General features: G+C 41.2%; 1 protein-coding gene across 5 annotated transcripts in view; it reads right to left on the bottom strand.

The window, feature by feature from the left end:
- Positions 1 to 17555, bottom strand: part of fam13b (family with sequence similarity 13 member B) — a 35750-nt gene that overhangs the window by 2756 nt on the left and 15439 nt on the right. For 2 of the 5 annotated variants that reach the window (XM_085900311.1, XM_085900328.1), the window contains exons 8-20: positions 7777 to 7821; positions 6192 to 6290; positions 6049 to 6115; positions 5879 to 5961; positions 5359 to 5392; positions 4749 to 4845; positions 4008 to 4091; positions 3464 to 3740; positions 2771 to 2912; positions 2517 to 2598; positions 2017 to 2157; positions 233 to 438; positions 68 to 151 (exon numbers count right to left, since the gene is read on the bottom strand). In XM_085900311.1, the coding sequence (XP_085756437.1) occupies positions 68 to 151; positions 233 to 438; positions 2017 to 2157; positions 2517 to 2598; positions 2771 to 2912; positions 3464 to 3740; positions 4008 to 4091; positions 4749 to 4845; positions 5359 to 5392; positions 5879 to 5961; positions 6049 to 6115; positions 6192 to 6290; positions 7777 to 7821 (1441 nt within the window). The remainder of the gene's footprint in view (positions 1 to 67; positions 152 to 232; positions 439 to 2016; positions 2158 to 2516; positions 2599 to 2770; positions 2913 to 3463; positions 3741 to 4007; positions 4092 to 4748; positions 4846 to 5358; positions 5393 to 5878; positions 5962 to 6048; positions 6116 to 6191; positions 6291 to 7776; positions 7822 to 17555) is intronic. The other 3 variants (XM_085900319.1, XM_085900345.1, XM_085900337.1) reach the window with 3 other exon arrangements.

Genomic DNA, 17555 nt, shown 5'->3' with positions numbered 1-17555 from the left:
AGAGGACCCGTTTTAGCATACACACCGGCTGACTCGACAAGCCAGTTTGTACTGCACTTGAACTGACCGGTCGCCCGTGCAGGCCCTCATAATGCAGCAGATTCTTTTGGAGGACGGTCTTCTCACAGGATAGTTGTTCTTTTGTCATCTTCTGCGGTGAGCACCAAACAACGGTGTCCATGTCATCTGATGCCACTGCCACTAAGGCTGCACTAAGGCTTAAGCATCTCACCTTGATGTCGTCGGGCCAGCCGTCCTCCTGCCGCTTGGTGGTCACGCGTCGCTGGATGAGCTCCATAGTCTCTTCACGGGTGGGATGTGGTGCCGAGGCCTGCTGCACCGCCGTCTGCTCCAGCGTTGAGCCGAAGCTCTTAGGCAGCGTGTTGCTGCGAGGACGAGTCTGAGGACCCAGCTCGCTTTCGGCGCGCTGTTTGGCATCTGCACCAACGACCAACAACAAGGACAAGACCATGTCGGAAAGGTTCCGAGTGAAACACGGTTTGAGCTTGAGTTGATGTCGACCACACATGGACAACATGTCAATGTCAACATGTTAGACATGCATGCAGCACGCAACACTGACGCACACACACGTGACTCTGTAACATTTCAAGTTGTTGGACCCAAATATCGATATCGTGACGACTCGAAACACGACTGCTACAACCCTGACCTAGACTTGAGTCCTTCCTTACCTTAAAACTCAAAATTGGGTTTCGACCTTCAGCCATGCTCGCAAACAAATTTTGAGCTTAAGACACACATCTGTTGTCAACATCGCTCGCAGAGATCCAATGAGAGTGTGACGTGAATTCTTGTGGGGAAATGTGGACAACTAAAATAAAAAGCAGGTCAATGCAATGCACGTCCGCGGTTGTGAAAGACTCAATCATGGCCGTTGACGTGCTCAAAACTGAATGCCATCGCAGTAATGGGTCCAGCAGCAGAGCATCGGTGCGCTCGCCGCCACCAGAGAGGCGCAGCAGGTGAGAGTGACAGTCACGATTGGGTCTCTAATTGCATATCATTTTATCTTGGATCTTTTACCGTACATATGTATAGTTTTAATGAGTCCTTGCGTCTACTGCAGGCTATAAGAGCAGCCTAAATATCCGTGAGAATTCGAAATATCCGAGCATTTGATGTGGCAAGATAGAGCACTACACTAGGCTTGTATAAAAATGAATGACAATATTCAGGTGAGAATACACAAACCTAAAGAGCAAACCTAATTGTCAAACATTTTATCCCACCCTTCCAAAAATGTACCAAGTAATCAATAAATAAATATTCAATGAAATGATTGATAGCATTATCGAGTTGAAAAAGATTGGTTTGTGGCAGCCCTATTGTATTTACAATCCTGTCTTTGGCCAGCTCTGTCTAAATCCAGGAAATGACCGAGTGCAGCGCAGTGTCAATCAGATGACAGCGATGACAAACTCCCATAGCGCTGACGCTTTATCACCCCTTCTGAGATATTCCTGAAAAGCGGAACAATTGTAGCACTTGGGCCCTGAAAAAGTGAAAACGTGGGAAAGTGGAACCGGGCTAATGAAAAAGTGTCAAATCCTTGTTTGACAACAATGCAAAACCTGAGGATGAACCCTGATTTTAGGCTTTGAACCATAATTTGAAATCCTAACCCTCATTTAAAACCTACCCTGATTTAAAACCAAAATCTGAACCCTCGTTTAAAACAATTCTCGGAGAGCCTAAACGCAGGTTTGAAACCCTCATTTGAATACGAGACGTCAAACCCTGAGCCAGGCTTGAAACTAGAAATTATGGACAAATGTGTGGGTGTGGTTCTAATGAATTATATAATTGCTTTGTTAAAAATAACCTCAAACGACAACTTTAACAGCTTGAATGACATTACACACATGACTACACATGACACAATCACGCACGCGTACACACCCACAGAGCACATGTCCACGTGACTGAAGCGGGATGCTCTCACAGTGCCACCTGACAGTGGACGCATCTACTTACGGGCACTCTGTTACTTACTGAGGTGACACGGGCCCAAGTGTGGGGCGAGTGTGCAATGTGAGGGGGGCGTGGGGGCGGGCGGCGCAGGGTGGCGCCTGTGTGAATGGAGCAAAGCCTGGTGCCTCAGCGTGCTTCTGGGAAAAAGGTGGTGCTGGCGTCCTGGGTCGGTCGGTCGGTCGGTCAGTCGAGAGAGGAAGGAAAACGGAGAGCGGGTTCTTGGGTTATTCACAAGACAAATGTGGCGGTCTCCGCCGGGGAGGGAGCGCTCGCCTCGCCTAGGGAAACCGTGAGCTTGGGCGCCACGTGTCGGGTACAATGACATCCATGGTACAAATTCATGAGTTGGCAATTTCACAGATGTCCCACTGAAGGGTGGATGTGTGAGAGCCACTGGTTAGTGCTGCATTCATGCAGTGGGCCTGCACGCGTGTTTGTGTCTGTGTGTGGCCATGGCACAAAACACTCGTAGCTCATACGACGCACACACATACATACTCATACATGTGAGGCGTGTCTACCTTTGATCTGCCGTCGGATCTTGGTGAGGTCTGTCATCCATTTGAGGACTTTGGTGTTAGCTGCCTTGTCGCCATGTGAAGGCTGCACACACCAAATGGAATGATGAAGACATCATACTTGTGTTACATAACAGTGAATGTCAAATCAATTGAATTGAACTCCAACTTTTTGAAATAGTAATAATAATAATGGCATGTAAAGAATATGCTTTACATTTTGTGTGTTTCTTGCTCATTGTGTTTTCTCTTTCTACCTTATAGTTCTTCTCCTTCTCAAATTGCTCCTCAAACTGTTTGATCTTCTTCTTGAGGTGTTGAAGCTTCTTGGTGAGCTGGTGCATCACCGGGTCGCCTCCTTTCAGCGCCTCCTTGGAGCCAAACGACGCTCGCCTCGGCCTGAAGAGGATGCAACCGGGTCAAGAGTGAGCAAAGAGCAATTGTGGGAAGTAAAAAAGGGAAAGTATTCATGGGCCCACAGAAAGCGAGATATGGAGCCAAAATCTCCTTCCGCCAGTGAGAGCATTGAAGAGGAAATGTGGCTGGGTATTCTAGCATAATAATGATGGTTTGGTTTGAAGTAAATGTTCACAGCATTATTAATGATATCAAGTAATCTTATTATATTATTGAAATAGTTTTTGGTTTTTCCATCTGAGTCAGCGACATATTGCAGCAGCAAAAATAATAAATGATGTAATAAAAAATAAATTAAAAAGTGCAGTCAATATCGGGGGTTACGGGATAAGACCAAATAGAACACCGTAATTAGTAATTGCAGCTCGTTACGGACCCACTTCTAGCGCCAAATTATTAAAAGAACTATACAGTAGTACAAAATTCACAGTGAAAAAAAAGTAAATTACTTTCTGCTTACTTTACATAGGTTAAGGAGTTCAACCAGTAGTTACACCAATTGTATTGTCTTTTTCTTTGGCCTGTATTTTCACCTGTGGGCTTTGGTGGGCGAGGTGGCGTCGGCATCCTGCTGCAGGAAGCGCTGAGCGCCGTGCACGCCAAAGTCCAGGAAGCGGCGCGCCAGGTGGTGTGGGTGAGAGCGGGAGGATGAGGGCGAGGCATCCTCCCGCTCGCCTTCACCGCCACCCTCATCCCCATCGTCCTCCAGGTGCAGCAGGGGGAGGGGAACCATGCGGCCCGCAAGGGGGGACAACTGGGCCTCGCCGCTCTCGCTGTCGTTCTGCCACGACTTGAAGGCCGGAACCGGTTCTGCAGGAGGACAGGAGTGCAGGACATGTCTTACACGTTCAGTTGGTGTGTTTAGGCGATATGAGAGGCTTTGAACAGTTAGGGCAGGAACAGAAAGGGAAATCTGCCAGTGGAAGAAGAAAAAAGAAGAACCAGGACAATCAACAAAGCCCTTTCACAATGTTCCCAGTGGGCAGCAGGATCGGAGGCAGAGAGGATGGATGTGTGAAGTCGTGTTGGTCGGTTGGGGAGGTGAGAGGTTGGGTCTCATCTAAAACAACCACTCACCTTGGCCTTCTTTCTGTAGGTGCATGCATGAGAAGTCTATGGGAGGAACGTGGACATGATGGTGAGGAGATGTAGGTGGTGGTGCTGTTTGGATGGAAGGAAGAGGAGAGGAAGAGGAGGAGAAGACGAGCGATAAGCTCAACATCCGGTCATTGCAAAACTGCGCCCTGCTGTGTCATTACAAGCAATCATGGGAGGTCACTTAATGGGCCTGTCTGACACTGTTACATCATTGACAAAGATGAGCAGCGGTATAGTACACATACGTATCTTGGTAAGAAATTATTTTCAGATAAACTTTAGTTAAATTGGCTCACTGATTAAATATCTTGTGACTTTTCTTTCAAAGGTAAGTAGAAAGTGAGATAAGCCTACAAAGCTTTCCTAAAGAAAGAAAGTTATAAAAGGAGTGGGAGGATGCGGCTCAAATAGTCCATCTGCGCTCTGGTCTCATGACAGAGCTCACTTTGGCTATAACCGGCCATTAAAACCAAACCAATCAACCTTGCTGATTATTGGCCAGTAGCCAATGTTAGCACCTGCCGCTAACATGTCGCCTTAGAAAGTGCAGGCCGTTCTGGAATCATTTTGTGGCGTTAAAGTCAGCGGGAATTGGTGAGATTTTTTTCAGCAAATACTTTTTGTTATACAGTAACAATTTTCAAAAGGTAAACTGATAAGAGGCTGGGGTTCACGGCACAAGGATGATGAGTTATGTCTTATGTATGTTTAGTCACACACCATCCCATTGGTGGTCGGGGAAGAGCTGGATGTGAGGGGCGTGGCCACTGCTTGACTTTTGGCTGGTGTTGGCATTCTGGTCGCATAAAGAAGAGTCCTGGAAGGTGAGAAGAAGGGAGGATGTGTGTTACTTTACGTTTTACGCTATGTTAAATAAAGTTACATGTTATGTTATGTTTTCAACTATTGACATGTTATGTTATGTTATGTTATGTTACATGGTGCCACATGTGTATTTCCAGCATCACATGTGGGATATGTTACATTGTGCATGTCCTTTGGTGTGCTACGACTCGTAATTTACATGACGTTAACATGTGCTACAATATGGTAAATGTGTTATGTGCATTACTGATGGACTGTAACTGATGAAGTTACAAAACTGTATGGTGCGTGTGGTTACATCAGGTGTTACACCACAACTCACACTTTTTGATCCACGTGATTTGTTATTTGTGATACGCTCGGTTGCATGCATTCCGTTAAATTCAATGTGGTGCAATAATCACGTCGTGTGAAACGTTACACGTGTTACATGTTTGTTCAACTTTGTTATGTGTTACAATATGCATGTTGCACTATTCATTGTTATATGAATGAGTTAACTTACATGGCTTATGCTGTCATCGGGCTGATTGTCCGCACTGAAAGCAAAACACAAACACTTCCAATGAATGTCAAAGTATTTTCCAAAAGGTCTTTTGTGGCCAAGAGAACAAAGTATTATGAGCGCATACATGTCCAAAGTCAAAACATATCATTACAAGCTGTTCTTGTATCTTGACAGTGTGAATGTGTCACATGATTTTTAATGTTCAGTTTAACTTGCCTGATTGGAATCACATCTTCTCCTTGGTGGTGGTACTAACACCATGACCAAATGATCACAGCAGCCATGACGCATCATCACGAGTGAGTCACAACGCGGCTCAGCCGATCAATTAGCTTATAAGCTAAACCAAGCAGAGCGGTAGGAAGCGTAGAATGACAACACAAACGACTTTCTGTTAAGTTTGCTTCCTTGGGACGCTTGTCTGTAGCCACTCAATTTGCGAAGCCTTCAGTCTTCAGCCTTCTGGCACGCGAGAAACGCTGTCCAAACCGAACCAAAAGCAGCAATGAACCTCTACCTGCAGACGTTGATGTTGTTCTCGACATCTCGGATCGTGTCCAGCTCCATTCCCGAACCCTCCTCCAGGGGCCCAATTGCATCCTGGGAAGAACAAGTAGTAGAGGCCATGAACACTGCATGTCTTCATTGTCTTCATTCAATCAACACTTTCAAGACTTCCACTCTCACCTGTGTGTCTTCCTGGCCTACTTTTTGCTGGCACTCAGCATGGCAACCAGCAGGCTGCGCTGTGTCACTGAAAGAAGGTTAAAAGGATAAGGGGAATGTGTGTCACACAAAGGTGAGTGTATCAAGTTGTGTTGGTCTCTCACTCTTGCTGGCTGTCAAAGTTGCTGATGTCCTGGTCAATGGAGGACTTGAGATCAAAGAAATGCTGCTCTACCGCTGCCCTGAGGGTTCGCTCGATTATCCTGAAGACACAATACACAATTTTTTCCTTTTTTGCACATCGTGTTAAATATGTTACGTTTACATGAGTGCTACTTGTGTACTAATCAATCCAAACGTTTTATGTGAGAGTTACTTGTGTACCAATCAGCACAAAGGGCTACCCCATTTGATCCCCCATTATACATCTGAAGTAACAAATTTGCTCAAACTACCTTTAATAATAGTAGGATGTGTTATAAAAAAAGTTTCCAAAAAAAAAGACACTCAAATGCTTTCGATATCAATTGTTTTCAACATTTCCTTTCAAATGCACAGTCAAGGTTCCTTTTCAGACAAGACATATTCAATGTTTCGACCAAAATCTATTTTAGGGTCGCTTTGGACCTTTTGACGCTAAAGAGCCAAATCAGACTGTAAAAGGCAGGGTCGCATCGCTGTCTACCTACGCACCTTTTTTGGACACTTGAGCCTTAAGATTTACTAAGATTTTGGTGCGTACTATTTATCGTCCTTCTCGTTTACTTTAGCTCAGAGGCTTGGTACACGTGATGGAAATGTGGTGTTCCAATACTGTGTACGCAGCTGTCTGTAAAATACCATGTAAAGCCTTCATTTAAAACTGGAGTTGACCACGCGATGCACAGGCTGACAGTCATGCGAGTCTTTAACCCCCCCCCCCCTTATTTTGCAAGGCTCCCGCTTCTGATCCAACACATTTATTGCCGTCTTCACATGTCATTGACTCACTTCCGTCGCACCTTTGACCATACTCCTCCTTATCACAGAAATATGATTCAAATACAAATGTTTCATATTACGACGGTGAGCAAGAGGATGTTGGGGTCAATAGTGATATTGTTGAAAGTAATGCGGCTGGATTAACAGTTCCTGCTTCTGACCTAACACATTTATTGCCGTCTTTATAAGTCATTGACTCACTTACGTCGCACCTTTGACTTGGACCATACACTTCCTTAATCAACGAAATATGATTCAAATACAAATGTTTCATATCATGATGGTGAGTGGTGGAGGGCTCAAGCAGGGGTCATGTAATCTTTAAACAAATGTGGCTACACAGTATAAATATCTCAGGTATATTCAAGCATAGTTACCCACCACACTGCATATTAGTATGGTGGAAAAATAAAACACAGAAACCTATGATAAAACATTAGGAACATTTTTCAACAGGATTCAATAAAAAAAAAATAAAAAAAAAGAAAACAGTTAAAAATACTCAGAAAATATGGAATGATAAAAAATACAAAAATATTAGAAAACAACAGAAACCATTATAATAGAAAATACTCCATTATAACACAAAAGCTAAATTATTACTAGACAGAAAAACACACTAAAATGAATAATGTAAAAAATATAAGGGTAAACATTTTCAGAAACGCTAGTTAAATGATACTACAAATAAAATTGGAGGATAATATAAATAATCTGTGTAACTGACTTGTACCATGGGTGCGTGTCTACGTGTGCATGCATACTCACTCTGCAGAGTCAGCAGGCAGCATGGGCACAGGAGAGAGATGGGCGCTGCGGAGAGAAGAAAAAGAAGACCTTGTGCTTAGAACATCCTGTTCTCTTCGACTGCCATGACAGAAATTGAATGACCTTGGCGAGTATGTGTACGCGAGGGAGTCAAAACAGGAAACTGAATAAGGCTGGTTACAAGGATGCTCACAAAGGCAACATAAGCAAAGTCAGTGGCGCCACGCTCGGCGGGCATATTATTTGGGCTACTGTATTGATAGTAAGATACGAGACTGTGTGTAGGTGTGTGTTCGCTAGCTATTGACGTCAGTTGTTCTTTCTACACAGCTGAGACATGACTGTAGAGGGTTGCAAAGGAAAACCGGGGCACATTCCAGGGCAGCACGTTTACGTAACACAAGGACAGTGATGTTAGAGCTGCGCACAAGCTCAAGTACACACTCAAGTCGAGGTGTGTGTGGGGGTGAGGGGGTTCAAAGGTGATCGTGAAATACATTTCATCCATTTACAATAGCCAACAAAAATAGCAAAATATGTGTACAGGGGCACACTTACAGAAAACACTATAAAAGGTGTACTATTTGCTATATGAAAATGGCTGCACAGAATTCGATGAAAAAAAAAAAAAAATCTGAAAATAACAAAATAGACAATTGGATAAAAAAAAATATATCTGAATATAACAAAATAGACAAAAAGTCTACATGCCAAACAAAAACAGGGAAATACAAATATGAAAACAGATAAAAATATCTTGGATGAAAACAAAAATATTACAAGCAAAATATGAACATTTTAGAAAAGTCACAAAAGATTAGATGACTAATAAAGATTTATGTAGTCCTTTCAAGGGACTCAAGGATGATTATATTTGGAACAAAGTGTTAACTGAAAAAAATACGCACACACACAACGTATCACATTTTAACGAGGTAATCATCACGCTAAAAGTTATTCTGTTTAAACCTGCTAATATCACTTCTGAACGTGCAATATAAATGACCTCTAAGATGTCTAATTCACTTCCAGCCATAACAACGGTACATCAAACATCTTGCCAGGAAAGCTCACGTCCCAAAGAGATTTTCACTCTGTTTCTAGGGACCACATCGACGAGCGCTAGAACGTTACGTAACCCGTGCTAATGTGCCATCACGCCACTGAGAAGGACTCAACGACGTGTCCTTGGCGGGCCCTAAGGGGCCTCTTGACAAAACTAACTATTCTACTAAATTCACCTGTGGGGTAACACGTCAAGACTCTACAAAAGAACGCTATGGAGTCAAGATTGTGTCAAAATAGTGTTCCATCATGCAAAAATGTATTAGACGTAAAAGCAAAAAGACACAATCAAACGAACCAGTCCCACCCAAATCGTTTTTATAATTTCCTGTATTAATAATCTGTTGCATTATTAGGCCACAAATTATGATCCCCCAAACTTTAAATACCACTAACACATCTTAGAACATTACCCTGACAAAAAAATCCTTACACATGATTTCATTTAAAAAAATGTGCACCCTTCGTGAATTTAGACTCTCTGTAACGCAAGCAAAATTTAAATCCTCCTTGACATGCAAAGCTTGTCTCTAAGTAAAGCTGTAACACTTCAAGATACTTCCTTGGATCCATTATAATACTTTTCTATTTCGACACGGCTTTGGCATCAATACAGTTCAGCATTAGCAATTATGAGGATGAATGTCCGAGATATGTTACAATTCGGCATCATTCCCAGATGACATAGTGCATCATCAAATGCTTGTTTTACTTTTTCTTTGGATTTTTTTCAACCAAGTAAATTTGATTGTTCCCGATTGCTGTAAATGTGTCTCAATTTTGCCAGACTGTTAACCCCAGACCAAGTTACTCTGCACATGGCTTGGCAGTCAGGAAGGACGAAGACGTATGGGTACTTTAGTAAATTGTAAATGGAGTGCACTTAGGCGAGGTTCACACTGCAAGGCAATTCCAATTATTTTGCCCATATGCAATTTTTTCATGCAGAGTGAAGAGTACAATTACGATTTTTCATAATTATTATTATTTTTTTAAATGAAACCTGGGCCTCTTTTGTATATGGATCTAATTGGAATCTGTATGCGAATCGTCCATCCAAACACATCTGACCAAGACGTCACCATAAGATCCATGTGTAAGGTGAGAGATTAATGCAGGCCCTCGAGGAGCTGCTGTCAGCACATAAGCAATTATGACTAGGGCGCATCCAGACACGTCATAAACTAATCTGTTCGCTGCGTGTGAGCCATTCACAGCCTTTCATTGAAAGAGGCAACGACAACGCTCTGAAGCCGGACCGGCAAAACTTCCGTGCTCAATAAACATGTTTGATTTATAGAATTTACAGATGGGCCATGCCATTCGGAGATGAGGCTAGAAAACAAACGTATGTAGTTACTTCAAATAATCTATTTTCATTTTATCCAACGCTTCCACAACAGCTGTGGCCGTAACAGAGCGCTTTAGAAAATATATAACATAATACAACAGAACACATCACATAAAAAATTGGCAATAAAACCAATGTAACTACTCCTCCAGATGCCTTGATGAAAGGTACCATGCTATAGTAGCATAAATATCAAATTTTCCAATTATTTTAGGCTTACAACACAGGACAAAAATGAAAGTTGTGCACTGGCCACAAAAGCGAATGGAAGGCGAAAGGCTTGCAAAATGCTCAGATTTGAATTCGGCGGCTTGGGGACACGACTCATTATTCAAATGCTGATTTCGTGGCTACAGGTGCATTCAACTCAGGAAAAAAATGTTGAAATACCATGCAGTGTCTAAAACTCTGCGTCAGCTGCCAGTCTCAGAGATGTCGAAGAATAAAAGGCTTTAATTTATTTTGGGAGTAACTACTATGCATTTCAAAGGCAGAATCTTTTTGTGTTTGGGCACATTTCTCGACGCCTTCTTCAGCTTGCGCTTTCACACACGCAACAAAAACGTTTTGGAGTTTTAGGTTTGAAGGTGTGCAGACGTTTACGTTTGAAATCAATAATCATGGCGCACATTGAGAATCAGCTGGGGTACACGGCTTCGTTCATTCCTCAGAGTGCTCGCTGGCCAAGGCCACGCATGGGCAGACTACAATAATAAAAATGAAAACAATGTTTTACTCATAAATCTATTTTAATTTTATGATTCAGCCCATTACTTAATAACAAAATTTCTCATTTTACAAATTTATCAATTCTGCAAATCAAATGACCAATTATTTGAGATAAACGACTAAGAAATTATAAAAACTATAATTATTATTTGATAACATTGCTTTCTATCAAAATAATTATTGGATGAATCAAACTTGTTAAAAGTGTATCTATCTTATGTCACGTATTGTGCATATACACTACAGTATTTTCCATTTTCATCTTCACAATAAATTAACCAATGAGAAATTCATTTAAAAAAAATGAATGCATACATTTTAAGGTAAAAAACAACAACCAAATGAATGCAACATATATTACAGGATTCTTAATAATGTAACTCTTCACGATCTCATACAAATAATAGCGAGGGGGGAAAAAAAAATCACTTTACATTCACACTTGCGCATAATTCATAATGTCACATCAGTCTCTCCTGAGTTATGAAACTGACACGTTTACCTCTGCAGCAGCACATCACAGGACATCCTCATGGTTGCTTTTACCACTTTTCCGCTTCTCAAAAACAATCACAGCAGCGGCAACAAATCCAGAGCTGACTTTTGCTTCTATTTGCTGGTCAGTCAGACCTCCTGCAGGGTGAACAAAATCCAGCTGCTGTTTTCAGGTCAGCACCCGGCTGCATCCTACATCCAGCCGAGGCGGTGGCGCTGCCCAAGTAAAGTCCTGACGTAACCAGGCAACAACACCAGCAGCCCAGGAGGAGGAGGAGCAGAAATTGGGGAGGGAACTTAAGTTGTGTAAGCCAATCAGAATAGAGAGAAGAGTCGCAGGCAGGCAGAGACAGCAGGAGTTTTGGGGTTTGCTTGCCCACTTACGCAACAGTCCTCGGACATTCAGTGAATGATTGACAGGTGCAAAGAATCTAAGATGGTCGAACTAAAACAAACCAGACTGGGTCAAACCATCTTTGCAGACAATACATTTTTTTTGGGAACTTTTCCTGTACACTTTTCCTGCAGTCTTTTCAAATATTTACTGTACAAGTTGAATTGATCCGACACTGGAATTCAATTCAAATACACTACCAGCAAGCTACTCGTGAAAAACAATTAAATAAAACTTTTGTTTTTCTATATTTAAGTTAAATTAATATACACAAGATATTTTCAATAATCATTTTTGCTCGACAAACTTATTTATTTGTAACCAATAGTCTTTGCTCCTAAAAAAAAAAAAAAAATGTCGATGTCTCAACGAAAGGGCACTGAACTGCGAAGAGAAGCAATAAAGTCAATCCTGTCAAGCTTCTGTCAAAGATTTGGTAACTCCACTTTCTGCCAGTTCAGCTCATTTTCTCATGTCCTACTTCTGTTCCCAGTGTAAATAATTAACTGCAGTCAAGTAAATCACAAATAAACAGTAGGCCGTGGTCTTCATTTGACCAACATGTCCCTGTTAAATGTCACCCATACATCAATTAACCATCATGTAGGGATATTCATAGGCCAAATTTTTAGTACAGTACTGAAACTTGGTATGATGGGTAGTACCCAAAAAGTATGGTCAAACTGCCAGGTGAAATGCTGACTCACTTCGAGAGTCATTTTTCTTCAATTTACAATCAATCCCAGATTTCACTGCTTGCTATCGCAGAGATAAAATTAATTGAATGAAATTTGTGAAAGTATTTTGAGTGATGAAAAGTACCCCTCGTGCCCACTTCCTCTTTGTGAAACGACAACACACCCATTCAATCCAGACCTCTTTCTGCCCTTAAAATGCATCAGCGTGAAAAACAACTGTTACTAATAGGTTGGCATAATATCACACACAACACAGTTGAATCGACTCGCACCCTTTATGTAATAAGTTATATGTCAAATCTACATTAGTGAGGTGAGAGAAAGTGTAGTAAGGTGTGTAAAATACACTCAAGGACAATGAAAAGTGTAATACACTCAAGTGTAATGAGAGTCCGTGTAAAATTCACACTTGTTCAGTAAATGAGCAAATAAATGAACAGTTACAATGTGTATGTATGCAATTAGCCCTAGACGGTATATCCAAGATTTTAAGTCAGGACTAAATTGGATGTTTTTTGAAACAATCTAGATTTTAAACTTCAGTGAGAAGTGGTGTGGGATGGAAATGAAAACGCTACCAGAAAGTAAGGGTCAGAAGGAAGATGGCTCCGATGTTATCTGGGTCAGTTAGCGGATCTCCTTACACGCAACGAGGAACCAGAGCATCGTCGGGAAAGTTCAGCACACGAGGTTGGGATGCAAGCCAGGGTGAGAAGGGAGGGAGGGAGGTAAAGTGGGGGCATAAGGTGGTACTTTTTGGCAAATGTCCGAGTTGTCCTAAACTGACACTGTTCCTTAGAGTGTGTGCGCCAACCGCTGTGCTGTGGTATATTATCCCACCGAAGGGCAAACATTTTCAACTGTTGGCGAAGATAGCAAAAGGTGCATTCACGACAGGGTTGGTTCAAGGTCGCAAATGTTCAAACGGATGTCAGACATTCACCAAAGCTTTCACTGTTTTCTTCTTTTCAAAAGGACATTTTGAACAATTTTCAACACCAGTGCAGCAAGAAATGTACAGGCAAACGTGTTTTCTAACCCTGAGTGAACCCGGACAAAATTTTATTACCTTCGAAAACTCACAATTACGTATCAGCAATTTATTGTGGAATGTATCTTTGTATGTATATCGTTGATGTATTGTGACAGGCAGAACAACTAAATGTCCTTTCACTAGATAGCTGAAGGACCCCAGAAGCAGCTATGTATTCAACATGCTTAGATTATACACAGAGAAACATAAAACATTGGACATCATTTATATATATATACGGTGGTACCTCAACAAGCGACTGCTTTGACTCACACGTTTTCCACAATGCAGCTTTTTTTTTTTGTCGGCGCTGCGAGCAAAAATGGGTAATGGGCACAACAAGCAGGTGTTTTGCAGACAGTGAACATTTCTTCAAAAAGAAGCAAAGTGCTTTTACAGCAACTCCTACTTCACGTTTACTGTAAAACTAAACACACACAAAAATTCAACCATGTATTTAAACAAACAGCATCATTTTGCCTGACGAAAGTCTCATACCTTATTGCAAATTCGAAGCAAAATGCCATACACAGGCTGACAAAACTAGCACTGACGTTTCAATAACTATCTCTTGAAGCAATAGAACCCAATGCAGCAACATTTGTCAATTAACAATACTCCCAGAATGATATTCATCCTCTGTAACAAAAAAACAAGAATATTACTCCAGATTAATGCACAATGATGATGGCAACCGCTCAGCTCATCTTAAAAGAGCACTTCTCCCTCATATGCTCTCCATACTTTTGGATAATAAGTAGAGCTAGGTTTCTGTAAACATTCTAGTTTGGCGGCGTGCCATGAGAATTTGCAGACGCCAAACATGAGCATTGGCTTAATAGACGTTGGGAAATACTGCTATAAGGGTTTCGCCGTATGACATTTTCCGGAGGTCGATAACATGCAACGCAAATAGGAGGCCTCCCATTCCACGCTGCAGTTTATGGCGGGGCAATAAACGCGCGTCGCGAGGCTTTCACACCAACATGCTGGTCAACATCGGCCTGTTTTGAAGAACAACTCTTCAGCAGCTACAGACTCTCAACTTTGCATGTGCAGTTGGTTTCGCGCTTCACAAATAGAGTGTTAGCATGCAGCGTGTGGTAACAAAAGTCAAGTTGTTTGTGTGCAGCTTGATTGACTGTGAGGTCTGTTGTCTTCTGTTGCCATGCAGACAGGAAAGTCTAGTCAGTCCATATAATTAGCCGGGCTGAACAAACAAACAAAGCTTGATTTCTTTATTTAAATAAAAAGAAATTTCTAATAGTTTGTCATGTTACTTGACTGTTGACCAGCATGTTGATGTTAAAGCCTGGCGACACGTCGTGTTTATTGTACTGCACCATTGTTGTTAGTTGGCCGTGTCCACGCATGTTCACGCAAGAACTCTGATAACCGTATTATCGTTTCAGGTAAGATATTTGTGTATTGTTAACACAGGAACACAAGGGCAGCATTTTAAAATGTATACACGCTCAGAAGACTCAGAAATCAAAACGGATCTTTTTCAGGCTGTCAAAATTTAGGTTCTCTGTGGAAGAAATGTAGAAATGAAATTTTTACCAAGCTTTAAATAATAAGATGTCATTTTTATTACCTATTAAGACGTTTGGGCGGATTGTGAATTTCACTTGTTAGAACCACTCTTTTCCCATTGCTGAATTTTGACTTATTCTCAAAGTCCCAAAACACAAATATCACTCAAAAGCTTAATTATCCCCAAATCATTAAAATAATAAAAATATTTTTTTCATGAAGAGACTCTTGTAAGATTATGATTTTTAAGAAGTCCACGCCAATCACCATATATTGTTCTCCATTGTCATGTTTTAATGTTGTAATGTTATTTTTTTCCTTGAAAAATAGACTTTCTGTTTTTGTAACTTCGATATTTTTTCCTTTTTTGCACCATAAGATGTTTTTCTCACAAAATTTCAAAATATCATTTTTTCTACATTAAATGTCAAATTTAATTTTGGAAGATAAAAGATAAAAAATTTAATTGAGAAATTTGAGTATTCTTGTAAAATGTCTACTTCTGTTAAAAATATTATACATATAACTTTTAAACTTTATGCTCTATTCTTGTAAGATTTACAAATTTCCACAAAAAGAAACGACTCATTTTTAAAAATACAAATCATCTAAACCGGTTTTTCCTTGACTATTTTTAGCCCCGCCCCATGTATTTTTTCATGTTTAATTTTGCTTAAAAAGACACTTTGTTCTCTTATTTTCTCAAAAATATGCCACTTCATACCTGTAAGATTGAAAACACCACTCTTCCCTTAGCCCTACAATAATTTGCCAGGGGCCCCGGCAAATAAACTTGATATTCCTTCTGACTATTAGTCTATGCAGAATTAAAAAAAAAAAAAAAAAAATTGCCAAAGGTTGTCACCAACAAGGTCACAACAGACAGCTGTTGAGACGTACAAGCTCTTAGTGCAGTACCCTGATTATTTTTAGCTGTTTGTGTGAGATTGATGTCTCTATCTGGCTTTACTGCAATGTGCCACAGAGCTGATATTTCAGTGTGTGCATGGAAGGATACTCAGACAACCACAACATGCTCTGCTCATTAACCAACACCGCACATCAATATTTCAATACTAACTTGAAAAAAAAAATTTGAAATTAGAAATACTTTATTTCTACAAGATCAAGTCTTTTCCTTTAATAGATAAATTCCAACTTTATCCTTTCAAATTGAGGCAAGGGTTTTCGATATTTGATTGATCATTTAATGACGTCATTCTTTGTTATTCCTGATGACTATCAATAAATTGTATGAACCATTGTCAACCATGGGTGCAGTCCTTTAAGCTCATGAAAGTCATACAAAATATTAAATATGGCTCTAATAGCACAACAACTGAATGGTATGAAACATTTTTGTATATGAAGTAATTATTTGTTTGATTCTCACATTACAGGCGGCACGGCGAGCATTGGTTAGCACGTCTGCCTCACAGTTCGGAGGGTGCGGGTTCGATTCCACCTCCGGCCCTCCCTGTGTGGAGTTTGCGTTTTCTCCCTGTTCCTGCGTGGGTTTTCTCCAGGTACTCCGGTTTTCTCCCACTTCCCAAAAAACATGCATGGCAGGCTGATTGAACACTCCAAATTGCCCGTAGATGTGAGTGCGAGTGCGGATGGTTGTTCGTTTCTGTGTGCCCTGCGATTGGCTGGCTGGTTCAGGGTGTCTCTTGATGACTACAATTTGAATTTAGAGGTACCATGTGCTTGTAAGTAATCATTGAGAGCCGCTTTTGAGACATGCCCTTGGCCCAAGTGCCGACATTTATGGGTGTCCTTGCACGGGTTCAGTGTCACTTAGCCAAAAGCTCAAATGTCCTCCTGACTGCCTTGTTTGTCATCTGCAAAAATGTCACGAACGGAAGGTCAGTGAGGGAAAACGAGATATGAATATTTGTGCGCACACATGAAAAGGAAAAAATATTCATCTTTTAGACCAAATGCTCATGCTAATTGGCTGATTTATGATATTTTAAGATGTCCAGTAATGATATTTTATTTGTGTGTGCAGCCATGAATGACCCTGACTTTCCTTGGATTACAGCAAAGACACATACTGAACACTTTATCCTCAAGCGGCATGCCAGTGGTGATCTATTTTCTTTTTCTTTGTTAATGTCGGCCATGGCCCCGAAAGCCTACATTACAGCATAAATCCCCCTCTGACTCGTCTAGCAAACAATAATACCAACTAAACAATCACATGAGCTGCAAAGATCCAAAGAGACTGATCAGCGAGGCTTTAAACTCCTGCAGCTGCCACATGAAATCCAGCACAAATCCACTGTTGGCCCACAAAGCAGGCATTAGCCACAAAGACGCAGACCATGTGGACCACGAAATGTACTGTTTAATTAAATGTCCCTGCAAGTTATCGCAACAGTCCATCCAATACAATTAGAAACTGACACGCAGACAAACAGTTCCTCCCTTGTCACCTCAGGAAGGACAAGTTGCCACTTGTTTGCCTGTCAAAGG

This window comes from Syngnathus leptorhynchus, chromosome 2, assembly GCF_054491065.1.
Source record: "Syngnathus leptorhynchus isolate UIUO chromosome 2, UIUO_Slep, whole genome shotgun sequence".
Lineage (NCBI taxonomy): Eukaryota > Metazoa > Chordata > Actinopteri > Syngnathiformes > Syngnathidae > Syngnathus > Syngnathus leptorhynchus.
The sequence above is the reverse complement of the archived record's forward strand: the minus strand, read 5'-3'. Positions and strand labels throughout refer to the sequence as shown.